Source organism: Pristiophorus japonicus, chromosome 4, assembly GCF_044704955.1.
Source record: "Pristiophorus japonicus isolate sPriJap1 chromosome 4, sPriJap1.hap1, whole genome shotgun sequence".
NCBI classification, from domain to species: Eukaryota; Metazoa; Chordata; class Chondrichthyes; family Pristiophoridae; genus Pristiophorus; species Pristiophorus japonicus.
The window spans coordinates 176,711,008-176,735,009 of record NC_091980.1 but is presented as its reverse complement, the minus strand read 5'-3'; the positions used below and the strand labels follow the sequence as shown (position 1 = coordinate 176,735,009).

Genomic DNA, 24,002 nt, shown 5'->3' with positions numbered 1-24,002 from the left:
CCCAAAAGGCTTCCGCCGATGCATCAGTAGGTTACATATCCTGCCTAGAGGCATACCAGGACGATCTCGGGCTCAATTTCCAAGATGTGTTGATTGAGGGCTGTGCTAGAGGTGCTTCAATTAGCCACACGCTTATGGATTAGAGAAGGGAAAATAATAAATCAACTGCTCCTGATTATTACCCATTGGCACCCCCTTCCCAAATGAAACCTAGTGTACATGGTGCTAGTTGTTGCTCAGTTGGTTGCACCCTTGCCTCCGAGTCTGAAGGTTGTGGGTTCAAGTCCCACTCCAGAGATTTCAGCCCATAATCTAGGTGGACAGTACTAAGGGAGTGGAAGATGCCTATGCGTGAGTTCTTTTAACGTGGGGTGGTCGTTGCACACTGGCTAAGCTGTCCTGGTCCAGTGGCAAGGGGGTCCAAGACGATTGGAGACCAGGCACTGCTGTATGGGCCTAGTTGCCTACGACGAGATGTTGGCAGCAAGCTCGGCGCTGAGAAGTGCCCTGAGGGAGTGCTGCATTGTCAGAGGTACAGTCTTTCGGACAAGACATTAAACTGAGGCCCAGTCTGCCCTCTCAGGTGGACATAAATGATCCCATGGGACTCTTCAAGGAGAGCTGGGAAGATCTTCTCAGGTGACCCGGCCAATATTTATCCCTCGACCAACACCTAAAACATATGATTTAGTTATCAGCACATTACTATTTAGTGGGAGCTTGCTGGCGCAAATTGGCTGTGCGCAAATTGGCTGCTGCATTTCCCTACATTACAACAATGACTACACTTCAAAAGTAATTCATTGGCTGTAAAGCACTTTGAGATATCCTGAGTTTGTGAAAAATGCTATATAAATGCAAGTTCTTTCATTTTATTTCACTTAAAGAGTAAATTTATTTAGAAATGCAGTTATATACATAGTACAATTAAACTTAAATTAACTTTGTACAAATATTAAAATACTATCTTCACACCCATTGCAATATACAGGATTCCAAAGAAACTTAAAAGCAAAAGCCAAAGATGCACAGGTTGAGTGACCTCGACACATTCCACAGTTCCATTCCATTACACTAACAGCCACGTCACAAGAAACCGCGCTCTTGCCTCTGCATCAGCAGCGGGACTGCTGTACAACAGCATCCCGTTCCTCGTTTAGGAAACGTCGGAGAAATTATTTATTTATTTACAACAATGATAAAATGGTAAAATCTAATCGTCAATGCACACCTCCCCCCGCTACAGAGAGAGCCCAAGAGACAGATCGGTTACAAAAGAAAGCACTGGTTAATCCAAGCATTCACGCTGCACCTTGGCACGGGCACACACACAAAGCCTCTCGGATGGCAGGGCTAGGAAGGTGGAAATAACAGGGTCCCAGTTAGATGGTGCTGCCGGTTCGAGACCGGTAGCTGTGGATCAGATTGTCAGCCTGAGCAGCAGGTGTAGGTTCATTTCTTCCCCAAAGAGCGTGGTGAAGATGTGGCACTTGCTACCACAAGTAGTTAAGGCGAACAACATAGATGCATTTAAGAGGAAGCTTATGAGGGAGAAAGGAATAGAAGCCTATGCTGATAGATTTAGATGAAGTAGGTTGGAGAGGAGGCTCGTGTGGAGCATAAACACTGGCATGGATTAGTTGGACCAAATAGCTGTAATTTCTCTGGGCGCCAACAGATACCTGTTTACATGCGCGTGCAGAGTCCAGTCCCGGCCATTGTGTCGTGCGGGTGGGAGTATCCTTACCATCTTACCCCCCAAAAAATGACAAATAAAACTGTTTCAGTTCATAACGGGCCAAGAAGGTCAAAGGGCATGCCCAAGTGTTCTCATTCGACCCTGCAATGGCCCTCCACTCCCGCGCAGCATCAAGCCCGAGTGGTGCTTGATGGCCTCCCCCACACTGCTATACCCCAACACTCGGATCAGCTGGATAGGTTAGGGAAGGACCACGGGATGGGGGGTCACAATCTCAAGTTGCGCAATGCCACAATTAGGTTAGATGTGAGGAGGTGGTTCTCCAGAGAAAAGTGTGCCCGTGGAACAGGCCGCCGGCTCGTGTGGTGAACGTCCATTAGCTGCATTCCTTCAAGTGAGAGCTGGAGTTGTTTTCAGCTGGGTCGGAGATCGCTTCATTCAAGATAGCTACCGTGTAACATTAATCAGGGCCAGAGTGGTCTCATGGACTAGGTTCGATCACCTAAGGGGGTCGGAGAGGAACTTTTCAGATTTTCCTCAAATTGGGCTGGGTTTTATCTGGTTTTTCACCTCTCCCAGGAGATCACATGGTCTCCAGCTGGGCTGGAGTGCGTCAGTATTGTGATCCGCAAGGTATCGCAGTTTTGTGGGATAAGCTGGATGGGCCAGAGGGTTTTTCCATGCCTGTCTTTTTATGTAGTTACCCAACTTCGAAGTTATGCTATTGGAGTTCACAGATTAGTAGCACCCTTAGCAAAGTTCTCTCCAAGCTGCGCGTTTGCAGTCACGCAGTTATCTGCAAGGTCCCATGCAGGCCGCTTACAAACCCTTACTTTGGAAATAACCTGTAAAAATTTAAAGGGACATTGAAAGAAACAGGGCGTGCAGAACAAAGCGCAGCTTGCAAGGAACATTGACCCTTAGGTGTAGGGAGGGTCAGTGACCCACACACGGGAAGCTTCACACATAGGGGACATTGTGACAGGTCCCCTCTCGAGGCCCCCACATCTCCGGCTGGTGCTCAGCAGACGTTCATTAGCGAGGGGGTCCCTCACCTGCATTCTTCCCTTGCATGTTCCAATTTCTCCGTCTCTGGACACTTGGGTTTTTAATCACTTTGCAACGCCTAGATTTTAAAACTCTCATCCTTGTGTTCAAATCCCTCAACGGCCTCACTCCGTCCCATCTCTGTAACCTGCTCCAGGGCTCCGAGCTCTGGAATTACCCACGTAAATCTCTCCACTTTTCTCTACTCCTTAAAACCTACCTCTTTGACCAAGCTTTTGGTCACCTGTCCCCGAATGTTATCACTCCACCATTGGCAGCCGTGCCTTCAGCTGTCGAGGACCTAAGCTTTGCTCAAAGAATTCTGTCACTAAACTTCTCCCCATCTCTACTTCTCTTTCCTCCTTAAAACCTACCTCCTTCACTTGTCGTAATATCTCCTTATGTGGCTTGATGTCAAATGTTGTTCGATAACGCACCTGTGAAGTGCCTTAAGAAAATCATCATCATAGGCAGTCCCTCGAAATCGAGGAAGACTTGCTTCCACTCCAAAAGTGAGTTCTCAGGTGACTGAACAGCCCAATACAGGAATTACAGTCTGTCGCCTTAGGAAAAATTACTGCGTTAAAGGCGCTATATAAATACAAGTGTTGACACTTGAGTTAGGGCAAGTTTTTTTTGTTTTGGAAACATATCTACCCATCTTTATCTCCTTTCTTATTGTTGGAGCCTTGCCCTGGTTTCCGACTTTTCCCGGCCCTTCAACTAAAGCGGAGGCCAGTACAGGAGAAACACACACAAACACCATTCACATCTTCAAGGCAAAAAGAAAAGAATATAGATTTCCACTTTCCCTTTATACATTGCACAAAGGCTGAGAATATCCACCGATATTTGCTATGGAGGACTGCAGGCAGGAGCGGAGTGATGGGGATTTCAGATAGAGAGGTCCCAGTCTTCATGCTATATCCTTACATGCACAGGTTTTACTGGATCAGAGGGGTTTAATCGATCTGCTGAGACCACAGTGGTAATGGAGAAAGAGAGTACATACTAAGTACAACCTTTTCTGTGTCAGCCGTGGCTCAGTTGGTAACACTTGCCGGAGTCGGAGGTTGTGGGTTCAAGCCCCACCCCAGAGACTTGAGCACAAAATCTAGGCTGACACTCCAGTGCAGTACTGAGGGAGCGCTGCACTGTCAGAGGTGTCATCTTTCAAATGGGAGGTTAAACCGGCTCCCTGTCTGCCCGCTCTAGTGGATGTAAACGATCCCCTGGCACTATTTCAAAGAGCAAAGAGTTCTCCCTAGTTTTTTGGCCAATATTTATCCCTCAACCAACATCACTGATCATTATTACATCATTGTGGGAGCTTGCTGTGCGCAAATTGTCTGCTGCATATTCAACATTCTTTGACCACTTCCTCAGGTACGCCAGCATTTCCCAGTCACAGATGTGTAGGGGGAAGCCCAGCCTCTGACTGATAGCCCACCTGCTAACATGCTGGAGCTGGTTTTGCAGGACTGAGAGCAGTTTACAGGGAGTCCAAAATGTAGCCATCACTGAGTATCTTCCTCCACAGGTCAGCCGTTGAACGACCCATCTCTCCTGGTCTTCCATCATAGATTGGTTGTTTCACCAACCTGTTCTAGTCAGTTCCACCCCAGAGATATCCCAGCAGAGGGGCGCGCGTGCCTCACCAATGAACGTCTGCCAGTCTCAGCCTGCACTGCACCTCACCCTTCCCAACATTGAAAGAGTTCACAAGAGGACTAGTGTCAGCAATGACGTGCAAACTCAATGGGCCTCGGAGCCACATGAAAGGGGCAAATCACTCCAGCGCCGGGCCAAGAGCACGCGTTCCGATGTCAAACTTCAACCCAGCCAATGCTCCGAGTTGGTGAGTTAGCTCGAGGGCTTGACGCCCGTCAGCATTCCGTCTGGTGCTAGGGAAGGGGGCAAGAAGTAGCTTAGGCCCAGTGGCCTATCGTAAAGTGGAATGGACAGCAGTTAAGGGCGGTGGAGGCAGGGATGGCACTGAGGACCAAACCAGAGGCAGGGGAAGCAGTGTTTAAAATGCACAGATCAAGCTACCACCCACTACTGAACATCTAGTCTAAGTCCCGCGTCGTGAAGGATGTCAGAGTTATCTGCCTATGCAGGCATCCTCTCCATAGCCGGAATGTGCCCAGCGCAAAGTGTGGATAGAACCGCCTCCCTGCGAGTCACTCCCATACCGGGCTTCGGAGGGCGGGGCTTCTTTGCGAAGCTCCTGCGAAGGGGTTAGATGTGGAGTCAGTCAATCGGAGACAGAGAGTCGAGTGTGGAGGAGGATGAAGGAGAGGAGGAAGCTGAGCAGGGCACCCAGTACAGATGACCTTACGCATCCTTGAGCAAAGGAATATCTGAAACAAAATAGAACAGGGTTCGAGTTAAGGGTGAATGGATCAAAGGCTGAGCTAGTTGCTCACAACCTTCTTACAGCACATTGACAGAACAGCCTCCCCTGCTGAGCCTCATAGGGGTGGAAAGGCAGCCTCCCCCCTCCCTATCTCTGTAACCGCCTCCTACAACCCTCCAAGAACTCCAACTCTGGTCTCTTGTACATCCCCCACTCCCTTTGCCCCACTGTTGCCAGCTGTGCCTCGGCCCTAGGCGCTGAAATTTCTTCGATAAACCCCTCCAATTCTCTACCTGTCCTCCCCCTCTTTTAAGACGCTCCTTAAAACCTACATTTTTGACTAGGCTTTTGGTCACCCATCCTAATATCTCCTTATTGATTTATGTAACTCGGTGTCATTTTTTGTCTGATTACGCTTCTGTGAAGTGCCTTAGGACATTTTACTATGTTAAAGGCACTATATAAATGCAAGTTGTTATTGTGATAAGAACATTAAGAACATAAGAAATAGGAGCAGGAGTAGGCCATTTGGCCCATCGAGCCTGCTCCACCATTCAATAAGATCATGGCTGATCTGATCTTGGCCTCAACTCCAGTTTCCTGCCCATTCCCCGTAACCCTTTACTCCCTCACCATTCAAAAATTTGTTTATCTCCACCTTAAATATGTTCAACGACCCAGCCGCCACAGCTCCACAGAGAATTCTAAAGATTCACGACCCTCAGAAAAGAAATTCCTCCTCATTTCCATTTTAAATGGGCGACCCTTTATTCTGAAATTATGTCCCCTAGTTCTATATTCCCTCGTGAACGGAAACATTCTCACTGCATTTAACCTGTCAAGTCCCCTCATAATCTTATATGTTTCAATAAGATCACCTCTCATTCTTCTAAACTCCAATGAGTATTGGCCCAACCTACTCAACCTATCTTCATATGACAACCCCTTCATCTCAGGAATCAACCTCATGAACCTTCAATGCAAGTATATCCTTCCTTAAATAAGGAGACCAAAACTGTACGCAGTACTCCAGGTGTGGTCTTACCAATACCCTGTACATTTGGAGCAGGATATCTCTACTTTTATTCTCCATCCCCCTTACAATAAAGACCAACATTCTATTTGCCTTCCTAATTACTTGCTGTACCTGCATGTGAACTTTGTGTGTTTCGTGTACAAGAATCCCCAGTTCCCGCTGTACTGCAGCATTTTGTAACCTCTCCTCATTTAAATAATAATTTGCTTTTTTATTTTTCCTATCAAAGTAGATAACCTCACATTTTCTCACATTAAACACCATCTGCCAAATTTTTGCCCACTCACTGAGCTTATCTATATCCCTTTGTAGATTCTTTGCGTCCTCCTCACAACCTGCTTTCCCACCTATCTTTGTATCATTAGAAAATCTGGCTACGTTACACTCGGTCCCTTCATCTCAGTCATTAATATAAATTTTAAATAGTTGAGACCCCAGCACTAATCTCTGTGGCACCCCATTAGTTACAGTTTGCCAACCGGAAAATGACCCATTTATCCTGACTCTCTGTTTTCTGTTAGTTAACCAATCATCTATCCACGTTAATATATTACCCTCAACCTCGTGAGCTCTTGTGCAGTAACCTTTTATGTGGCACCTTATCGAATGCCTTCTGGAAATCCAAATACATGACATCTACTGGTTCCTCTTTATCTACCTTGCTTGTTACATCCTCAAAGTAGTCCAGCAAATTTGTCAAACATGATTTCCCTTTCATAAAACCATGCTGACCCTGCTTGACTGCATTATGATTTTCTAAAAGTCCTGCTACTACTTTCTTAATGGTGAACTCCAGTATTTTCCCAATGACAGAGGTTAGGCTAACTGGTCTATTGTTTCCTGCTTTCTGTCTCTCTCCTTTCTTAAATAGGGGCATTACATTTGCGGTTTTCCAGTCCGCTGGGACCTCTCCATAATCCATGGAATTTTGGCAGATTATAACCAATGCAGTCACTATCACTGCAGCCATTTCTTTTAAGACCCTGGGATGTAAGCCATCAGGTCTAGGGGCTTTGTCCACCTTTAGTCCTATTAGTTTGCCTAGTACTTTATCTCTAGTGATAGTGATTGGGATGATGGGTACAATTGGACCATGGGTCACATTATGAGGACCACTGCCTCAGGAAGGGAGAAAGACAACCAGTGACCTCTTGTCAGGGGCAATTCCACAATCCTGCCGTTCCAGCGGGGAGTCTTGCTCTTAGGGAGCATGGTTTGGGGAATCTGAGCCATGTTGTTTTAAATATCTGGTATAATATCCTAGTCCTGTCGACCCGTCGGGTTGAGGAACTACTTCTATAGAGAGAGCTTTTGGCTAAGACGGCGAGAGACCACGCGAGGGTCTGAGAGCACATGAGATGGAGAGACCAGGATTGAGAGAGAGAGAAGAGAAAGAAAAAGGCGGGATAGAGAGAGAAAGAGAAAGAGGAGAAAAAGGGAGAGAGAGAGAGAGAGAGAGAGAGAGAGAGAGAGAGAGAGAGAGAGAGAGAGAGAGAAAGAAAAACAGGGAGTGAGATAGAGAGAGAAAAAGAGGCAAGAAGAGAGATACAAATGAAAGATGGTCAGAAAGAGATAATGAACGAGAGAGATAAAGAAAGAGAGACAGGATAAGTGAGCAAGAAAGACAAAGACAAGTATTTTTAGCTTCCATATAAAATGGAGGTTCAATTAAGTGGAGAGAGCAATGAATTACACTGAAGATCTCCCGAGTTTTACGTTAGTCAGTGTTCAACAGTCACAGGCCCACTGAGGCCAGCAGAAAGAGAATGCCAGATCTCACTGCAGACCAGCTGTCATGGATATCACCAGAAAGGGCTGCACTGAGCTGGTGTGGCAGCATTTGATCTGCTTTCACATGGGCAGCAGATGGCAACATGCGCAGCATCTAGAGAGAGGGCAGCTGGGGTGGGGGGGGGGGGGGGGGTGGCGGAGCCACACAGAACAAGGAGGTAGGAGTCATTCCCAGCACTCATATCTTGTGTAGCATCGCAGTGTGACACTTGGGGGAAGGGGGCACAAAGGGGTACGGAAGGTATGAAAGTGAACCCCAAAACAGTGGCATTCCAAAGGTCAGTAAGTTCACCAATAAAAGACCCAACCCTGAATATGGCTCCAATCTGAAAGATTTTAGGAGTGGAATATATTGTGTGGACTCAGCCAACCCGTCCATAAATAGCAAGAAATGTTTCCACTGAACTTTATATTGGTAGCTTGGCTGGAGGCTCGTTAATAATTTGCAAAGCAGTTCAGTTTTTGTTAACAAACACTGGGTGGGGGTGGGAGAGGGGGAGGGGTAACTGGGTCACCCAGTGAGTTAGGCACTGCCCTTTCACCTTTGGGATCCGGATACCAATCAAGCGGAGAGTGACTGGATGCAAGTCTGGCCTCTGCTGGCTATTAAGAGTCCCATTGGATGCTTGTCGACATTCCAGATTGATTCGACATGAAGCAGCAGCAGCAGGTAGACCCAAATGATGGCCCCTGTGGGAAAGACAGTGTGGCCTCTCATCTGATGTTGGGCTTGAGGATTAGAGGCAGTGAAGGGAACATTATTCTGCATCCAACCCAGCCTAGACACAAGCAGAATTTGTAGAGAGAACATGAGCTGTTTACCTGCCCTGGGAGTGTGTGATGGAACAGTGTAGAGGGAGCTTTACTCTGTATCTAACCCGTGCTTTACCTGTCCTGGGAGTGTTTGATGGGACAGTGCTGATGGAGATTTGCCCGGTAGATGAAAGCAGTGCTGGGTTGGTGAAAATGGCTTCCTGGTCTTGTTCAAGGCAATAAAAGGTGGCTAAAAAATGTGAGCTGTGTAGCTCAGTAACATGAGCATATGTTGAACTCATCCAAAACTCTGCTGCCTGGATCCTAACTCGCACCAAGTTCTGCTCACCCATCACCCCTGTGGTTGCTGACTTACATAGGCTCTGGGTCCGGCAACACCTCGAGTTTACAATCCTCCAAGAACTCAGCACTGCTCCAATTCTTATCTGCTCCGATTTTTATCACTCCACCATTGGCTGCCATGCCTTCAGCTGCTGAGGACCTAAGTTTTGCCCTAAGAATTCTATCACTAAACCTCTCCACATTTCTACCTCGCTCTCCTCCTTTGAAATGCTCCTTAAAACCTATCTCCTTGACCTGTCCTAATATCTCATGTGGCTCAGGCTCAGTGTTAAATTTTGTCTGATAACTGTCCGGTAGAGTGCCTTGGGATGTTTTACGTTACAGGCGCTATATAAATGAAAGTTGTTGTTATCCAAACTCATCCCAACCAGGACTTCGCCCAATTCATCCTCCCCTTGTTCAGTCAAAGTCCTATACAAAAAAAGCCCAGACCAGTCGGAGGCGGCAGCTTACCGTCAGTAGATCCCACAGGGGAGGCGAGGGACAGAAGACTCTGTACGTCACTGTTCTCGGAGTCCTGAGTATCCGTAGACCGCGACAGCCTCAGCGCGGATCTGCGAGAGTGCGCAGGCGAGGAGAAGGCAGGCTGATGAATCAAAACAGTCTCTGAGCGGCTGCCGCTGCCGTGGGCTTCACCGTCCGTGGGGCATTCCGGGCAGTCGTCGGCACCTCTGCTGTGGTGTGCGCCGTCCCCCGGACCCTCCCCTCCCGGGACTGGGACTGGCCCCTCCGCCATCACTATCTGCACACGGGAACCAGAAGGTGGGATGGCAGCACCCGAACTGCCGTACACGGCTTCTTCATAGGAGGGCAGCGAGACGGGAACCCCATCCACCACAATGGACACTTGATCCCCCGACACTCCCTGATCTCGCCTGGGGACAGACACAAATACACAAGATTAGGCTCCCTGATCTCACCTGGGAACAGAGACACACACACACGGTTAGGTCAAGTGGAGCTTTCACATTGACCAAGACCTCAGGAAGCCTTGAGGAACATTCGGAACAGGAGGAGGGCATTCAGCCCCTCGAGCCTGTTCAACCATTCAATTAGATCATGACTGATCTGTCTGTTAACTTCATCTATCCGCCTTGGCTCCATAACAAGGTCCCGGAATCACCTCGCCGCCAACCCCCTACCCCCACAATCCCAGACTCGCATTTCCCCCCGCCCCCCCCCCCCCCACCGCTCTCCCAGTGACTCAGACTCACATCACCCCCCCCCACCTCCCAGTGTCCCAGACTCACATCACCCATCACCCCCCACCCCCAGTGTCCCAGACTCACATCACCCCCCACCCCAGTGATCCAGACTCGCATCACCCCCCCGCCTCCCAGTGACCCAGACACACATCACCCCCCTCTCCCAGTGTCCCAGACTCACAGTCCACCTCCCCCCCTTCCCTCAGTGTCCCAGACTCACAATACCCCCCCTCCCCCCCAGTGACCCAGACTCTCATGCCCTTCTGCTGGCTCTTCACTCACCTGTTGTGGTGAAACGATTTCAGTTTTGGTTGCAGTAAAACAAATAAAACCACCAGGAGGAGGATCAGGGCGACAGAGCTGGCAGTGGACGCAACTATTGACAGTGTCGGGACTCCAATACTGGCTCCTGCGTCTTTACCTAAATGGAGGAGGTTAAACAGAATTAGCACACCTGTACATCTGTAAATCACAGGTTTTAACAATGCCATGTGACCAATAATCTAAAATACTCAGTGTAAATCAGGCTGAAGGGGTTGCGGAGGCAGCGTTGGTGTCTTGCTGCATGCGGGCATGGACTGTTTCATTATCTGAGGAGTTGCGAATGAAATTGAACACTGTGTAATCATCAGCGAACAAACCCATTTTGACCTTATGATGGAGGGAAGGTCATTGATGAAGCAGCTGAAAGTGGTTGGGCCTAGGACACTGCTCTGAGGAACTCCTGCAGCAATGTCCTGGGGCTGGGATCATTGACCTCCAACCACCACAACCATCTTCCTTTATGCTAGGTATGACTCCAGCCAGTGGAGAGTTTTCCCCCTGATTCCCATTGACTTTAATTGTACTAGTATTCCTTGATGCCACACTCGGTCAAATGCTGCCTTGATGTTAAGGGCAGTCACTCTCCCCTCACCTCTGGAATTCAATCTTTTGTCCATGTTTGGACCAAGGCTGTAATGAGGTCTGGAGCCGAGTTGTCCTGGCAGAAACCAAACTGAGCATCAGTGAGCAGGTTATTGGTGAGTAAGTGCTGCTTGATAGCACTGTCAACGGAGACACCTTCCATCACTTTGCTGATGATTGAGAGTTGACTTATGGGGCAGTAATTGGCCAGATTGGATTTGTCCTGCTTTTTGTGGATAGGACATAGCTGGGCGGTTTTCCGTATTGTTAGGTTGATGTCAGTGTTGTAGCTGTACTATATGGCTCAGAGACGTGGACCATGTACAGTAGCCACCTCAAAGCGCTGGAGAAATACCACCAACGCTGCCTCCGTAACATCCTGCAAATCCACTGGGAGGACTTGCACCAACATCAGTGTTCTCGCTCAGGCCAACATCCCCAGCATCGAAGCACTGACCACACTGGACCAGCTCCATTGGGCGGGCCACATCATCAGACACAAGACTCCCAAAGCAAGCGTTCTATTTGGAACTCCTGCATGGCAAGCGAACCCCAGGTGGGCAGAGGAAACGTTTCAAGGACACCCTCAAAGCCTCCTTGATACAGTGCAACATCTCCATCAGCACCTGGGAATCTCTGGCCAAGATCGCCCGAAGTGGAGGAAGAGCATCCGAGAGGGCGCTGAGCACCTCGAGTCTCATCGCCGAGAGCATGCAGAAACCAAGCGCAGGCAGCGGAAGGAGCGTGCGGCAAACCAGACTCCCCACCCACCCTTTCCTTTACCGACTGTCTGTCCCACCTGTGACAGAGACTGTAATTCCCGTATTGGACTGTTCAGTCACCGGAGAACTCACTTTTAGAGTGGAAGCAAGTCTTCCTCGATTTCGAGGGACTGCCTATGATAAATATGCCTCTACTTTTAAAATGGACTTTTTGTCCGGCTCCCAAAGTGCTTTTATAGAATAAGTCTCTGGTTTGGTCGAGTTAAATCAGTGCACCTCAACCAATATATCTCTGGCTTTTGACAAGGTCCCACACAAAAGAGATTGGTGTGCAAAATTAAAGCACATGGTATTGGGGGTAATGTATTGATGTGGATAGAGAACTGGTTGGCAGACAGGAAGCAAAGAGTAGGAATAAACGGGTCCTTTTCAGAATGGCAGGCAGTGACTAGTGGGGTACCGCAAGGTTCAGTGCTGGGATCCCAGCTATTTACAATATACATTAATGATTTAGACAAAGGAATTGAATGTAATATCTCCAAGTTTGCAGATGACACTAAGCTGGGTGGCAGTGAGAGCTGTGAGGAGGATACTCAGAGGCTGCAGGGTGACTTGGATAGGTTAGGTGAGTGGGCAAATGCATGGCAGATGCAGTATAATGTGGATAAATGTGAGGTTATTCACGTTGGTGGCAAAAACAGTAAGGCAGAATATTATCTGAATGGTGACAGATTAGAAAAAGGGGAAGTGCAACAAGACCTGGGTGTCATGGTACATCAGTCATTGAAAGTTGGCATGCAGGTACAGCAGGCGGTGAAGGCGGCAAATGGCATGTTGGCCTTCATAGCGAGAGGATTTGAGTATAGGAGCATGGAGGTCTTACTACATTTGTACAGGGCCTTGGTGAGGCCTCACCTTGACTATTGTGTACAGTTTTGGACTCCTAATCTGAGGAAGGACATTCTTGCTATTGAGGGAGTGCAGCAAAGGTTCACCAGACTGATTCCCGGGATGGCAGGACTGACATAAGAAAGAAAGACTGGATTGACTAGGCTTCTACTCAATGGAATTTAGAAGAATAAGAGGGGATTTCATAGAAACATAAAATTCTGACGGGATTGGACAGGTTAGATGCAGGAAGAATGTTCCCAATGTTGTGGAAGTCCAGAACCAGGGGTCACAGTCTAAGGATAAGGGGTAAGCCATTTAGGACTGAGATAAGGAGAAACTTCTTCACTCAGAATTGTTAGCCTGTGGAATTCTCTACCACTGAAATTTGTTGAGGCCAGTTTGTTAGATATATTCAAAAGGGAGTTAGATGTGGCCCTTACAGCTAAAGGGATCAAGGGGTATGGAGAGAAAGCAGGAAAGGGGTACTAAAGTTGCATGATCAGTCATGATCATATTGAATGGTGGTGCAGGCTCGAAGGGCCGAATGGCCTACTCCTGCATCTATTTTCTATGTTTCTTTGTTTCTCTACTTGCTACACTTTTTTTGCTTGCTGTTGCTCAGTAGGTAGTACTCTCACCTGAATCAAAGTCGTGGGTTCAAGTTTCACTCCAGAAACTTGAGCACATAATCTAGGCTGACACTCCAGATGTTGAGCCAAGTCTTTATCTTCCCTCGCAGGTGGATGTAATGGTAGAGTGAGGGATATGCCGGGCCATGAGGTTACAGATTGAGGTGGAATAAATTCTGCTGCTGCTGATGGCCCACGGCGCCTCATGGATGCCCAGTTTTGAGCTGCTAGATCTGTTCTGTTCTGCCACACAACACAATGGAGGATGTCCTCAGTGTGAAGACGAGACTTCATCTCCATAATGACTGTGCGGTGATCACTGCTACCAATGCTGCCATGGACAGATGCATTTGCGACAGGTAGATTGGCGAGGACACGGTAAAGTAAGTTTTTTCCTCATGTTGGTTCTCTCACCACCTGCCGCAGGCCCAGTCTGGCAGTTATGTCCTTCAGGACTCGGCCAGCTCGGTCAGTAGTGATGCTACCGAGCTACTCTTGGACATTGAAGTCCCCCACCCAGAGTACATTCTGTGCCCTCACTACCTTTAGTTATTCTTCCAAATGGTGTTCAACATGGAGGAATACTGATTCATCAGCTGAGGGAGGGCAGTAGGTGGTAATCAGCAGGAGGTTTCCTTGCCCATGCTTGGTCTGAAGCCATGAGACTTCATGGGGTCCCAAGCCAATGTTGAGGACTCCCAGAGCCACTCCCTCCAAAGTATATACCACTGTGCTGCCACCTCTGGATGGTGATGGAGGAGTCTGGGACATTGACTAAAAGGCCCAGGGCCTGATGATCTGCATCCCAGAGTACTAAAAGAGGTAGCCATGGAAATAGTAGATGCATTGGTTGTCATCTTCCAAAATTCTATAGATTATGGAACAGTTCCTGCAGATTGGAGGGTGGCAAATGTAACCCCACTATTTAAAAAAGGAGAGAGAAAACAGGGAACTGCAGACCGGTTAGTAGGGACATCAGTAGTAGGGAAAATGCTGGAGTCTATTATAAAGGATGAGAGAACGGCACACTTAGATAATATCAACGGGATTAAACAAAGTCAACATGGATTTATGAAAGGAAAATCATGTTTGGCAAACCTACTCACGTTTCTTGAGGATGTAACTGATAGAATAGATAAGGGAGAACCAGTGGATGTAGTGTATTTGGATTTTCAGACTTTGATAACGTCCCACATAAGAGGTTAGTGTGCAAAATTAAAGCACATAGGATTGGGGGTAATGTATTGGCATAGATTGAAAATTGGTTACTGACAGGAAACAAAGAGTAGGAATAAACGGGTCTTTTTTGGGGTGGCAGGCAGTGACTAGTGGGGTACCAGAGGGGCCAGTGCTTGGGCCCCAACTATTCACAATATATATATATATATATATATAAAAATGATTTGGACGAGGGAACCAAATGTAATATTTCCAAGTTTGCTGACGACACAAAACTAGGTGGGATTGTGAGTTGTGAGGAGGATGCAAAGATGCTGCAAGGTGATTTAGATAGGTTGAGTGAGTGGGCAAACACATGGCAGATGCAGTATAACGTGGATAAATGTGAAGTTATCCACCTTGGTAGGAAAAACATAAGGACAAAGTAATATTTAAATGGTGATGGCTTGGGAAGTGTCGATGTACAGCGGGACCTGGGCAAATGGTATGTTGGCCTTCATTGCAAGAGGATTTGAGTATAGGAACAAAGATGTCTTACTACAGTTATACAGGGCCTTGGTGAGACCGCACCTGGAGTAGTGTGTGCAGTTTTGGTCTCCTTATCTAAGAAAGGATATACTTGCCATTGAGGGAGTGCAGCGAAGGATCACTAGACTGATTCCTGGGATGGCAGGACTGTCGTATGAGGAGAGATTGGGTTGACTAGGCCTGTATTCACTAGAGTTTAGAAGAATGAGAAGGGATCTCATTGAAACGTATAAAATTCGGACTGGGTTGGATAGACTGGATGCAGGGAGGATGTTTCCCTGGCTGGAAAGTCTAGAACAAGGGGTCACAGTCTCAGGATACAGGATAGGAAATTTAGGACCGAGATGAGGAGAAATTTTTTCACTCAGAAGGCTGTGGAGGCCAAGTCACTGAATATACTTAAGAGGAAGATAGATAGATTTCTAGAAACAAAAGGCATCAAGGGGTATGGGGAAAAAGCAGGAATATGGTGTTGAGATAGAGGATCAGCCCTGATCATATTGAATGGCAGTGCAGACTCGAAGGTGTGAATGGCCTACTACTGCTCCTATTTTCTATGTTTCTATGTATAAATTCCATTAGTATGACTATATCCGACTCTTGCTTGATTCGTCTGTGGGACAGCTCTCCCAATTTTGGCACAAGTCCCCAGATGTTAGTGAGGAGCACTTTGCAGGGTCGACTGGGATGGGTGTGCCGTTGTCGTGTCCGTAGACGGTGCCGAGGTCGATGCCAGGTGGTCCGTCCGGTTTTATTTATATTGTTGTTTTTTGTAGCGGTTGTGTACAACTAAGTGGCTTGCTAGGCCATTTCAGAGAGCAGTTAAGAATCGGGAGTCACATGTAGGCCAGACCAGGTAAGGGTGGCAGATTTCCTCCCTAAAGGACATTAGTGAACCAGCTGGGTTTTTACGACACTCCGATAGTTTCATGGTCACCGTTACTGACACTAGCTTTTTATTCCAGATTGATTTCATTAACTTAATTTAAATTTGAACTTGCGTCTCTGGATCATTAGTCCAGACCTCTGGATTACTAGTCCAGTAACATAATCACAATGCTACCATAACCGTTAAGATGGTTGATGGGTTAACAAAATTCTCTTTGCGTGGGCAATCAAGAGTGGTGTACACGCGGAGGGTGGCATGCGAAGCCCCCATTTTCTGGGGCCAGTAATCCAGAGAGCGCAAGTCCAAATTCTACCATGCCAGTTTGAGAATTTAAATTCACTTTTAAAAAGCTGGCGTCAGTAAAACCGAGGCTCTGTCTACCCTCTCAGGTGGAAGATCCCACCGCAATATTCGAAGAAAAGCAGGGGCTTTCTCCCCAGTGTCCTCGCCAACATTATCTCATTGATGGATACGAGAGCTTGCTGTGCGCAATTAGGCTGTCTCGTTTCCTACATTACAACTTCAAAAATTACTTAATTGGCTGTAAAGCGCTTTGGGACGCCCCGAGGTCGTGACAGGCGCTATATAAATGGAAGTTGTTCCCAGGTTCCAGCACTGACCTGGGTTGAACCTGCAGCTGACCTCCATCGGGGGCTGCCACTCTCCATCCTCGCAGGTCAGGAATTTGTAATCTCTCTTCAGTGTGTAGCCCTCGTCGCAGAAGTACTCGATGACCGTGCTGGCCACGAATTTGGAGCAGGGTGTGGGGTGGCAAGCAAAGCCGCCATTTTCTGGTTGCAATGGCTGCCGGCAGTCTGCAAAGAACCAAATAAAGGACAGAAATCAGTGAACGTAGGAACTGCTGCATTTACAAATCGCAAACGTGAGGGTCAGAACTGGTCTTAAACCCCTGCTGCCCATATCCTAGCTCGCACCAAGTCCCATTCCCCCATCACCCCTGTGCTCGCTGATCTACAGTGGCTCTCGGTCTGACAACACCTCGGCTTTAAAATTCTCATCCTAGTTTTCAAATTCCTTCATGGCCTCGCCCCTCCTCATCTCTGTAACCTTCTCCAGCCCTACAACCACCCCTCCGTCCTCAATCTCTGCGCTCCTCTAAATGTAACCTTGTGCATCCCCGATTTTCATCGCTCCATCACTGGTGGCTGTGCCTTCAGCCAACTAGGCCCAAAGTTCTGTAATCGCCTCTCTAAATCTCTGTCTCCTCCTTTAAGACACTCCTTAAAGCCCATCTCTTTGACCAAGCTTTGTTACATATCCTAATATAAAAATATAAAAAATAAAAATATAAAAAGCAGAAATTAGTCGATTGATTGACCATTGTGTTTAGAGCCAGTCACTATTGGCATACAATAGAATCATAGAAATTTACATCAGAGAAGGAGGCCATTCGGCCCATCGTGTCCATGCCGGCCGACAAAGAGCTATTCAGCCTAATCCCACTTTCCAGATCTAGGTCCTTGGCTTGGTGTCAATTCTTGTACCATTTCCCTCTTTTCATGTGAAGCGCCTTGGGATGTTTGACTATGTTAAAGGCGCTATATAAATGCAAGTTCTTGTTGTTGGGAGGTCACATGTGTGTAGGAACTAGGTGGTGCAGCCTTCACGGCAAGAGATCAGCTCAGAACAACGCGTTGAAATTCTGCTCTGCCAGCTGGCTTGAATGGTCCATTGGGAGATAGATTTGGACAGGCTCAGTTACTGCACCAAAACATCTACAAATTGCCACTAAATTGGAGACTTCACTCAGACAGTTGGTGGTTTTAGGGCATTAGTCAAATGGTTAGGACAGAGTCGAGCGAACTTTGGCATGTATCTATCCCAGTTATATATTTTGGAGTGGCTAATGCTGACACTAGGTGCATTGAAATGGGAAGTGTTCCATTCCCCAGTGCAAAATCCTCTGTCTTGATGACGACATAGTTGACTAAAGAAAAGACAACTGTGCTTCAACCGGTCATATTGCAGGCCCTCTGCGAAGCTCCTGTTATGTGTTCCATCAATGAAGATAGAAGGGACATCAAGCTGTGTAGGTGGGAGCAGGAAGTTACAAAGTTACATCAACACTAGTAAGGTGGCCGGCGCCATTTTGAAAGGGGCCTTCCACCGGATGTCCAAGCCGCCCGCCTGTTTCAGGCAATAGGACCCCTACCAATATGAGAATCAGAGATCTGTAACGAAAATAGGACCCCAGTTGCCATTTTAGGTCGGGACTGGTTGGAACCTTCACAGTGCTCACTCCCACCCAGTCCCACGGGCAATGGAACCAAAGAGGCCCGGCAAAAGTAAGTGTCGAATTATTCTTGGGGAGTATCGGAGGAGCAGGAATGAATAATCTGGGCCGCCGCTGCCCCGGGTCCCCCCACCTTCCACGATCACGACCTCCCCGCATGGCCTACCTTGCTAGCGGCTGCCCCTGAATCGGCAGTCCAGTTTGGCCCTCCGCAGCTCGCCTGCCAGATTTAAACTGAGAGCGAGGCCTCAAAATCACGAAAGGCTGAATAGCCTGCCCTCCCCGGTCAAGTGCCAGAAAGCAGCATTGATCCAGCTGATTAAGTCGAGTGGTTGTAACTTGTGAGGGGTATGGGGGAAGTATTTTCAGGATGTGTGTGGGCGAAAGGAGGAGGTGAAAAGGGATCTTCTAAGGTTTCCCGCTTCCTGATCTCCAACCAGTAATCATAGCCTCCGAACTCCACACCATTCTGTGTGGATGGTGGGCGAGGGCACCACGACACAATCTGCCACTCACCATCTCGGCTCAGGTATGAATAATAGGAACCAGGATGAGGTACCCAGGGTTGGCAGTGCCAGTCAGCACCTCAGAATAAGTCACTGCCTTCAGGAGAGCAAGCGAGGGAGCAAGCAAGGACTGCTAAATAATACCCCTGATTTCATCCTCACCTCTAGACCAGAGCTTCATCGGACTGCAACAAGAGCGACCCATGGCTCTAACATCAAGAATCCTTCCCTCCCACTTTTATAACTTGGCTCAGTCGGTAGCACACTCGCCTCGGAGTCAGAAGGTTGTGGATTTGAGCTCCAGTCCAGCAATTTGAGCCCATATTCGAGGCTGACACTCCTAGTGCAGTGCTGAGGGAGTGCACTGTCGGAGGTGCTGTCTTTCTGACAAGATGTTAAACCAAGGCCCTGGGTGCCCCACAGGTGGATGTAAAAGATCCCATGACACGATTTCAAAAAAGAGCAGGGGAGTTGAGAGTCCTGGCCAATATTTATCCCACAACCAGCATCATAGATTACTTGGCCATCATCACAATGCTGTTTGCAAATTGGCTGCCACAGTTCCTAGATTATAACAGTGACTGTACTTCAAAAGTTATTCATTGGCTGTAAAGTGCTTTTGGACAGCCTGAGGTCATGAAAGGCATTATATGAAATGCATGTTCTATCTTACTGCATTTAGTAACCAGCAAAGCAGTCTCCATAGCAACAGCCAAGAGACTCATTCTGTTGCCATGTATTATTAAAACAGATCGTCAATCCACTGGGCTTCATTCGGAGTTGCGCAAAAACCACACTTTAGCCACAGGCTAACGACGGTAAATAATGAGATCTGTAATTGAGCAATACCACAATTAAATCTGCTCCCAGCAGGAATGGTCAGGATAATGCACCACTTACTGACTGTATCTCTACTGATGTTAATCCAGCTCCCCCACACTGTCACTCAGTAACCCCTACCCCAGTACCCTGTGTTACTGAATGTATCTCTACTGATGTTAATCCAGCTCCATCACACTGTCACTCAGTAACCCCTCCCCCAGCATCCTGTGTTACTGACTGTATCTCTACTGATGTTAATCCAGCTCCATCACACTGTCGTGTTCGGTAGCGTGACATGAACCCGGTGATACTTGTCCTACTCTATTGTACAGATAGCTGGAATGAAGTGGGTGTAGCGAATGATCAGACTGTTATGGTGACACATATTTTTCTTTCGTGTTATGACTAGAGAAGCTGGGATTGTTCTCCTTAGAGCAGAGAAGATTAAGGGTGATTTAATAGAAATGTTCAGAATCATGAAGGATTTTGATGGAATAAATTGTTTTCACTGCCAGGAGGGCCTGTAACCAGTAGACACAGATTTAAAGTAATTGGCTAAAGAACTAGCAGGGAGATGAGAATTTTATTTTTAACGTAGCGAGTTACGGTGATCTATAACAGTGTCTGAAAGGGTGGGAGAAGCAGAGTCAATTATAACTTTCAAACAGGGAATTGGCTAGATTCTTATAAAAGGAAAAATTTGCAGGGCTACGGGGAAAGAGCGGGTTTAACTGGATAGCTCTTTCAAAGAGCCGTCACAGGCATGATGAGCCAAATGGCCTCCTTGTGTCCTGTAAGATTCTGTGATTGAGTTTCATCTCAGCAGAAACATCTCCACGTTGAGCAAGGCTGTCCAAACCCCTCATCCACTGTCCAAATCCTCATCAGGATTCATTCTGTCTACACACATGTACAAAAGAAGCCCTTCATGCTGCTCAGTGGAGCTGGAAGCTGGTGTCAGCATCAATGTGCTCATTGTGACATCAGAGGGGGCAGGAATACATTCAGTGTGGCCAATACTTCGGAGTTCTCTCACCTTCCCGGCCCCCCCCCAACGCACACTCTACTGGCTCCCCTCTGCACCTGAAGGCTCTTGCGTATTGGGTTCTTGTTCACCCTTCCTTCACACACACATCTCCATCCCATGACTACCATCATCGATAGCCACTTGTCAATTGTCAGCTGCGCTTGGTTGGTAGCAAATTCGCCTCAGAGTCAGAATCAGCGTGTTACATTCTCAACTGTCAGAAGGTGATGAGTTCAAGTCCCACTCCAGAAACTTGAGCACAAAATCTCGGCCTACACTCCCAGTGCAGTGCTGAGAGGGTGTTGCACTGTCGGAGGTGCTGTCTTTCAGATGGGACGTTAAGCTGGAGTAAATCTGCCCTCTCTGGTGTATGCTAAAGATCCCACGACACAATTTCAAAGAAGAGCAGGGGAGATAGTTGGTCATTATCTTGCAGTGGTCTGTGGGATCCTGCTGTGCCCAAACACAGGGGGTGTTTGCCTACATTACAACAGTGACGACACTTCAAAAGTACTTCATTGGCCATAAAGTTTTTGGGTGTCCTTTGCCATGAAAGGTGCTATATAAATGCAAGTTCTTAGCTTCTTTTCAATGACAAACTAGTTTAGTGCCAAAAGGGTTAATAGCACCGATAGCAGAGCTGGACAGCTGGCACATTCCTGCCCAGAGTATGACACTGCCTTCAGCGGACTGTCTATTGTTAGAGCAACAATCAGATCAGACAAACAACAGCAACCCACTGTACACAGCCAGGGTAGGAGCCGAGATTACCCTCACTTCGCACGAGACAGAGGGGGAAGAGAAAGAGAAAGACTGAGAGGGGAGAAAGAATGGGAGAGAGTGGAAGAGACAGAGCAGAGAGAGCACAAGCAGATACAGATAGATACACACAGAAAGAAGTGGACACACCCACAGACATAGAGGAGCGAGAGAGAGAATGAGAATGAGACAGATAGATACACACACACAAAAAAGAGAGCACGAGACAAGTGAGAGAGAAAGAGACACACGAAGGGGAGAGAGAGAGAGAGAGAGAAAGTAAATGAAACAAAGGGAGAGAAAGATGGGAGAGAGACAAGTGAAAGACAGAGAGCACAACAGAAAGTGAAAGACACACACACACACACACACACACACACACACACACACACACACACACAGAGAAAAATGGATAGAGATGAGAGGGGGAGAGAGCGAGATCTCAGACCATCCCAAAGCACTTCACAGCCAATTTTGCAGCCAATTCACTATCGTAATGTAGGAACGCGGCAGCCAAATTTTACACAGCAAGGTTCTGCAAACAGTAATGTGATAATGACCAGATAAGCTGTTTCAGTGATGTTGGTTGAGGGATACATATTGGCCAGGACACCGGGGAGAACTCCCTGCTCTTCTACAAATTAGCCCACCCGAGAGGGGAGACGGAGCCTTAGCTTAATGTCTCATCTTAAAGACGGCATCTCTGACTGAGCAGCACTCCCTCGGCACTGCACTGGGAGTGTCAGTCTAGACTTCATACTCAAGTCTCTGGAGTGGGGACTTGAACCCACAACCTACTGATTCAAGAGAAAACCCCCACAATGTAACAGGAAAAACACGGGATGTGTTGCCGAGGCAAAGCAAGAGACAAACAGGCAGACACACAGACCAGAAAAGCGAGGCACTGCCTTTAAGAAGTTGAATGAGAGTTTAGTAAAAGTATAACTGCGGTTTTGTTAATTTTGTGACTTGGCAACTCCCGAAGGAATCATCTGATCATTGCACAAAAGGCTTCATCTTGACATAACTGAGATTGCCCGATAACTGTACCATGCGAGGATAATCAGACCTTTGTACCGCCAACACAGAGAATGTGATCACTTATACTACTTAACCCAGATTCTCTTTCCCCTTCCCCCCACGAGATAAAACAAGAAAAACAAAGATTCCAATCTAAGATCCCAGTCGCAGGTAAGTGACGCACATTAATGTTCCACATAAAAAGGGCTCAGTGAAAGAGGAAAGCTCTCTGTGGGAAGGGAGCTGTGCAGAAATTGATCCAACACGCCCATAAAAAGGCCCTACCCATGGAAAGAAAGACTTGGATTTATTTAGCGCCTTTCACAACCACCGGACGTCTCAAAGCGCTTTACAGCCAATTAAGTACTTTTGGAGTGTAGTCACTGTTGTAATGTGGGGAACACAGCAGACAATTTGCGCACAGCAAGCTCCCACAAAAAGCAATATGATAATGATCAGATAATCTGTTTTTTTGTTACATTGATTGAGGTATAAATATTGGCCAGGACGCCGGGGTAACTCCCCTGCTCTTCTTCGAAATAGTGCCAAAGCCCAGGGAGTCCCAGTGAGAGCGCGTGGAGAATAAAAGGGTTATCATACAAGTTTTTACTTTCCCACTCCATTCACCAAGATTTAAAGGGGTATCACTTCCTCAGCAAAGTGAGGAATCTGTCAGTGGGGGAGGAGAGTACAAGAAGCGAGGCAGTCCAATCTGCCTATTCATGGGAATTTGCATAACAGCGGGCACAATGACAACTTGCATTTATATAGCGCCTTTAACGTAATAAAAAATGTCCCTCGGCGGTTCGCAGGAGTGAAATCCGCCAAAATTTGACAGAGTCACATAGGAGATATTACAACAGGTGATCAAAAGCTTGGCCAAAAGAGTAGGTTTTAAGGACCATCTTAAAAGGAGAGAGGCGGAGAGGTTTAATGAGGGAATTCCAGAGCTTAAGGTGTAGGCAGCTAAGGGCACGGCCACCAACGGTGGAGCAATGAAAATCGGGGATGCCAAAATTGGAGGAGTGCAGAGATAGGCAGGTTCGAGGCCATGGTGGTACAGACTAAATAGACCCATCTGGAGTCCAGCTTTAAGCTGGAATACAATTCCCACATTCCCACCACAGAGACCAGGGAGCAGCTCAGGAAGCCCAAGAGCCGGTGTGAGGGGAAGATCTCCCGGAGATCAGGGCGGCTTGCTCCGCCGCTCAAAATACCCGAGTGAGCTTAAACTGGTCTTTCATCCATTTGATGTCTGTGCCCAAAAGGGTGTGGGGGAGGGGCGGGGGGGGAAGGAATGTGGGGGGTGGGGAGAGGAGTGTGGGGCGAGGTGCACGGGTGTGTGGGTGTGTTTAAAAGCCCTGACACATACCTCATGTGATGATGGATTATTTGGGGTACATTGCCAATCAGTCAACCCCAGCATCTCCTCCCAACCCTCACACTATTTCAGTCCCTTCCCCACTGGTCAGCCATTTGGAGGGGGCGGGCCAGCAAAGACTGCAGTGCCCCTGGGCAATGGAAGGGCCAGGAATCCCCCTTTCAATCCCATGCCCAGTGCCAGTCTGCAGCAGTAAGTGGAGGCCGGTCAAGGAGCCTGTGAGAAGGAGGCAATAA

At 47.6% G+C, this 24,002-nt stretch overlaps 1 protein-coding gene across 1 annotated transcript in view; it reads right to left on the bottom strand.

Moving 5' to 3' along the window:
- Positions 1–875: 875 nt before the first annotated feature.
- Positions 876–24,002, bottom strand: part of LOC139263174 (sushi domain-containing protein 6-like) — a 51,988-nt gene continuing 28,861 nt past the window's right edge. Inside the window, exons 3-6 of the mRNA XM_070878847.1 lie at positions 16,618–16,812; positions 10,536–10,674; positions 9,502–9,923; positions 876–5,109 (exon numbers count right to left, since the gene is read on the bottom strand). Of these exons, the coding sequence (XP_070734948.1) occupies positions 5,084–5,109; positions 9,502–9,923; positions 10,536–10,674; positions 16,618–16,812 (782 nt within the window). The 3' untranslated portion in view covers positions 876–5,083. The remainder of the gene's footprint in view (positions 5,110–9,501; positions 9,924–10,535; positions 10,675–16,617; positions 16,813–24,002) is intronic.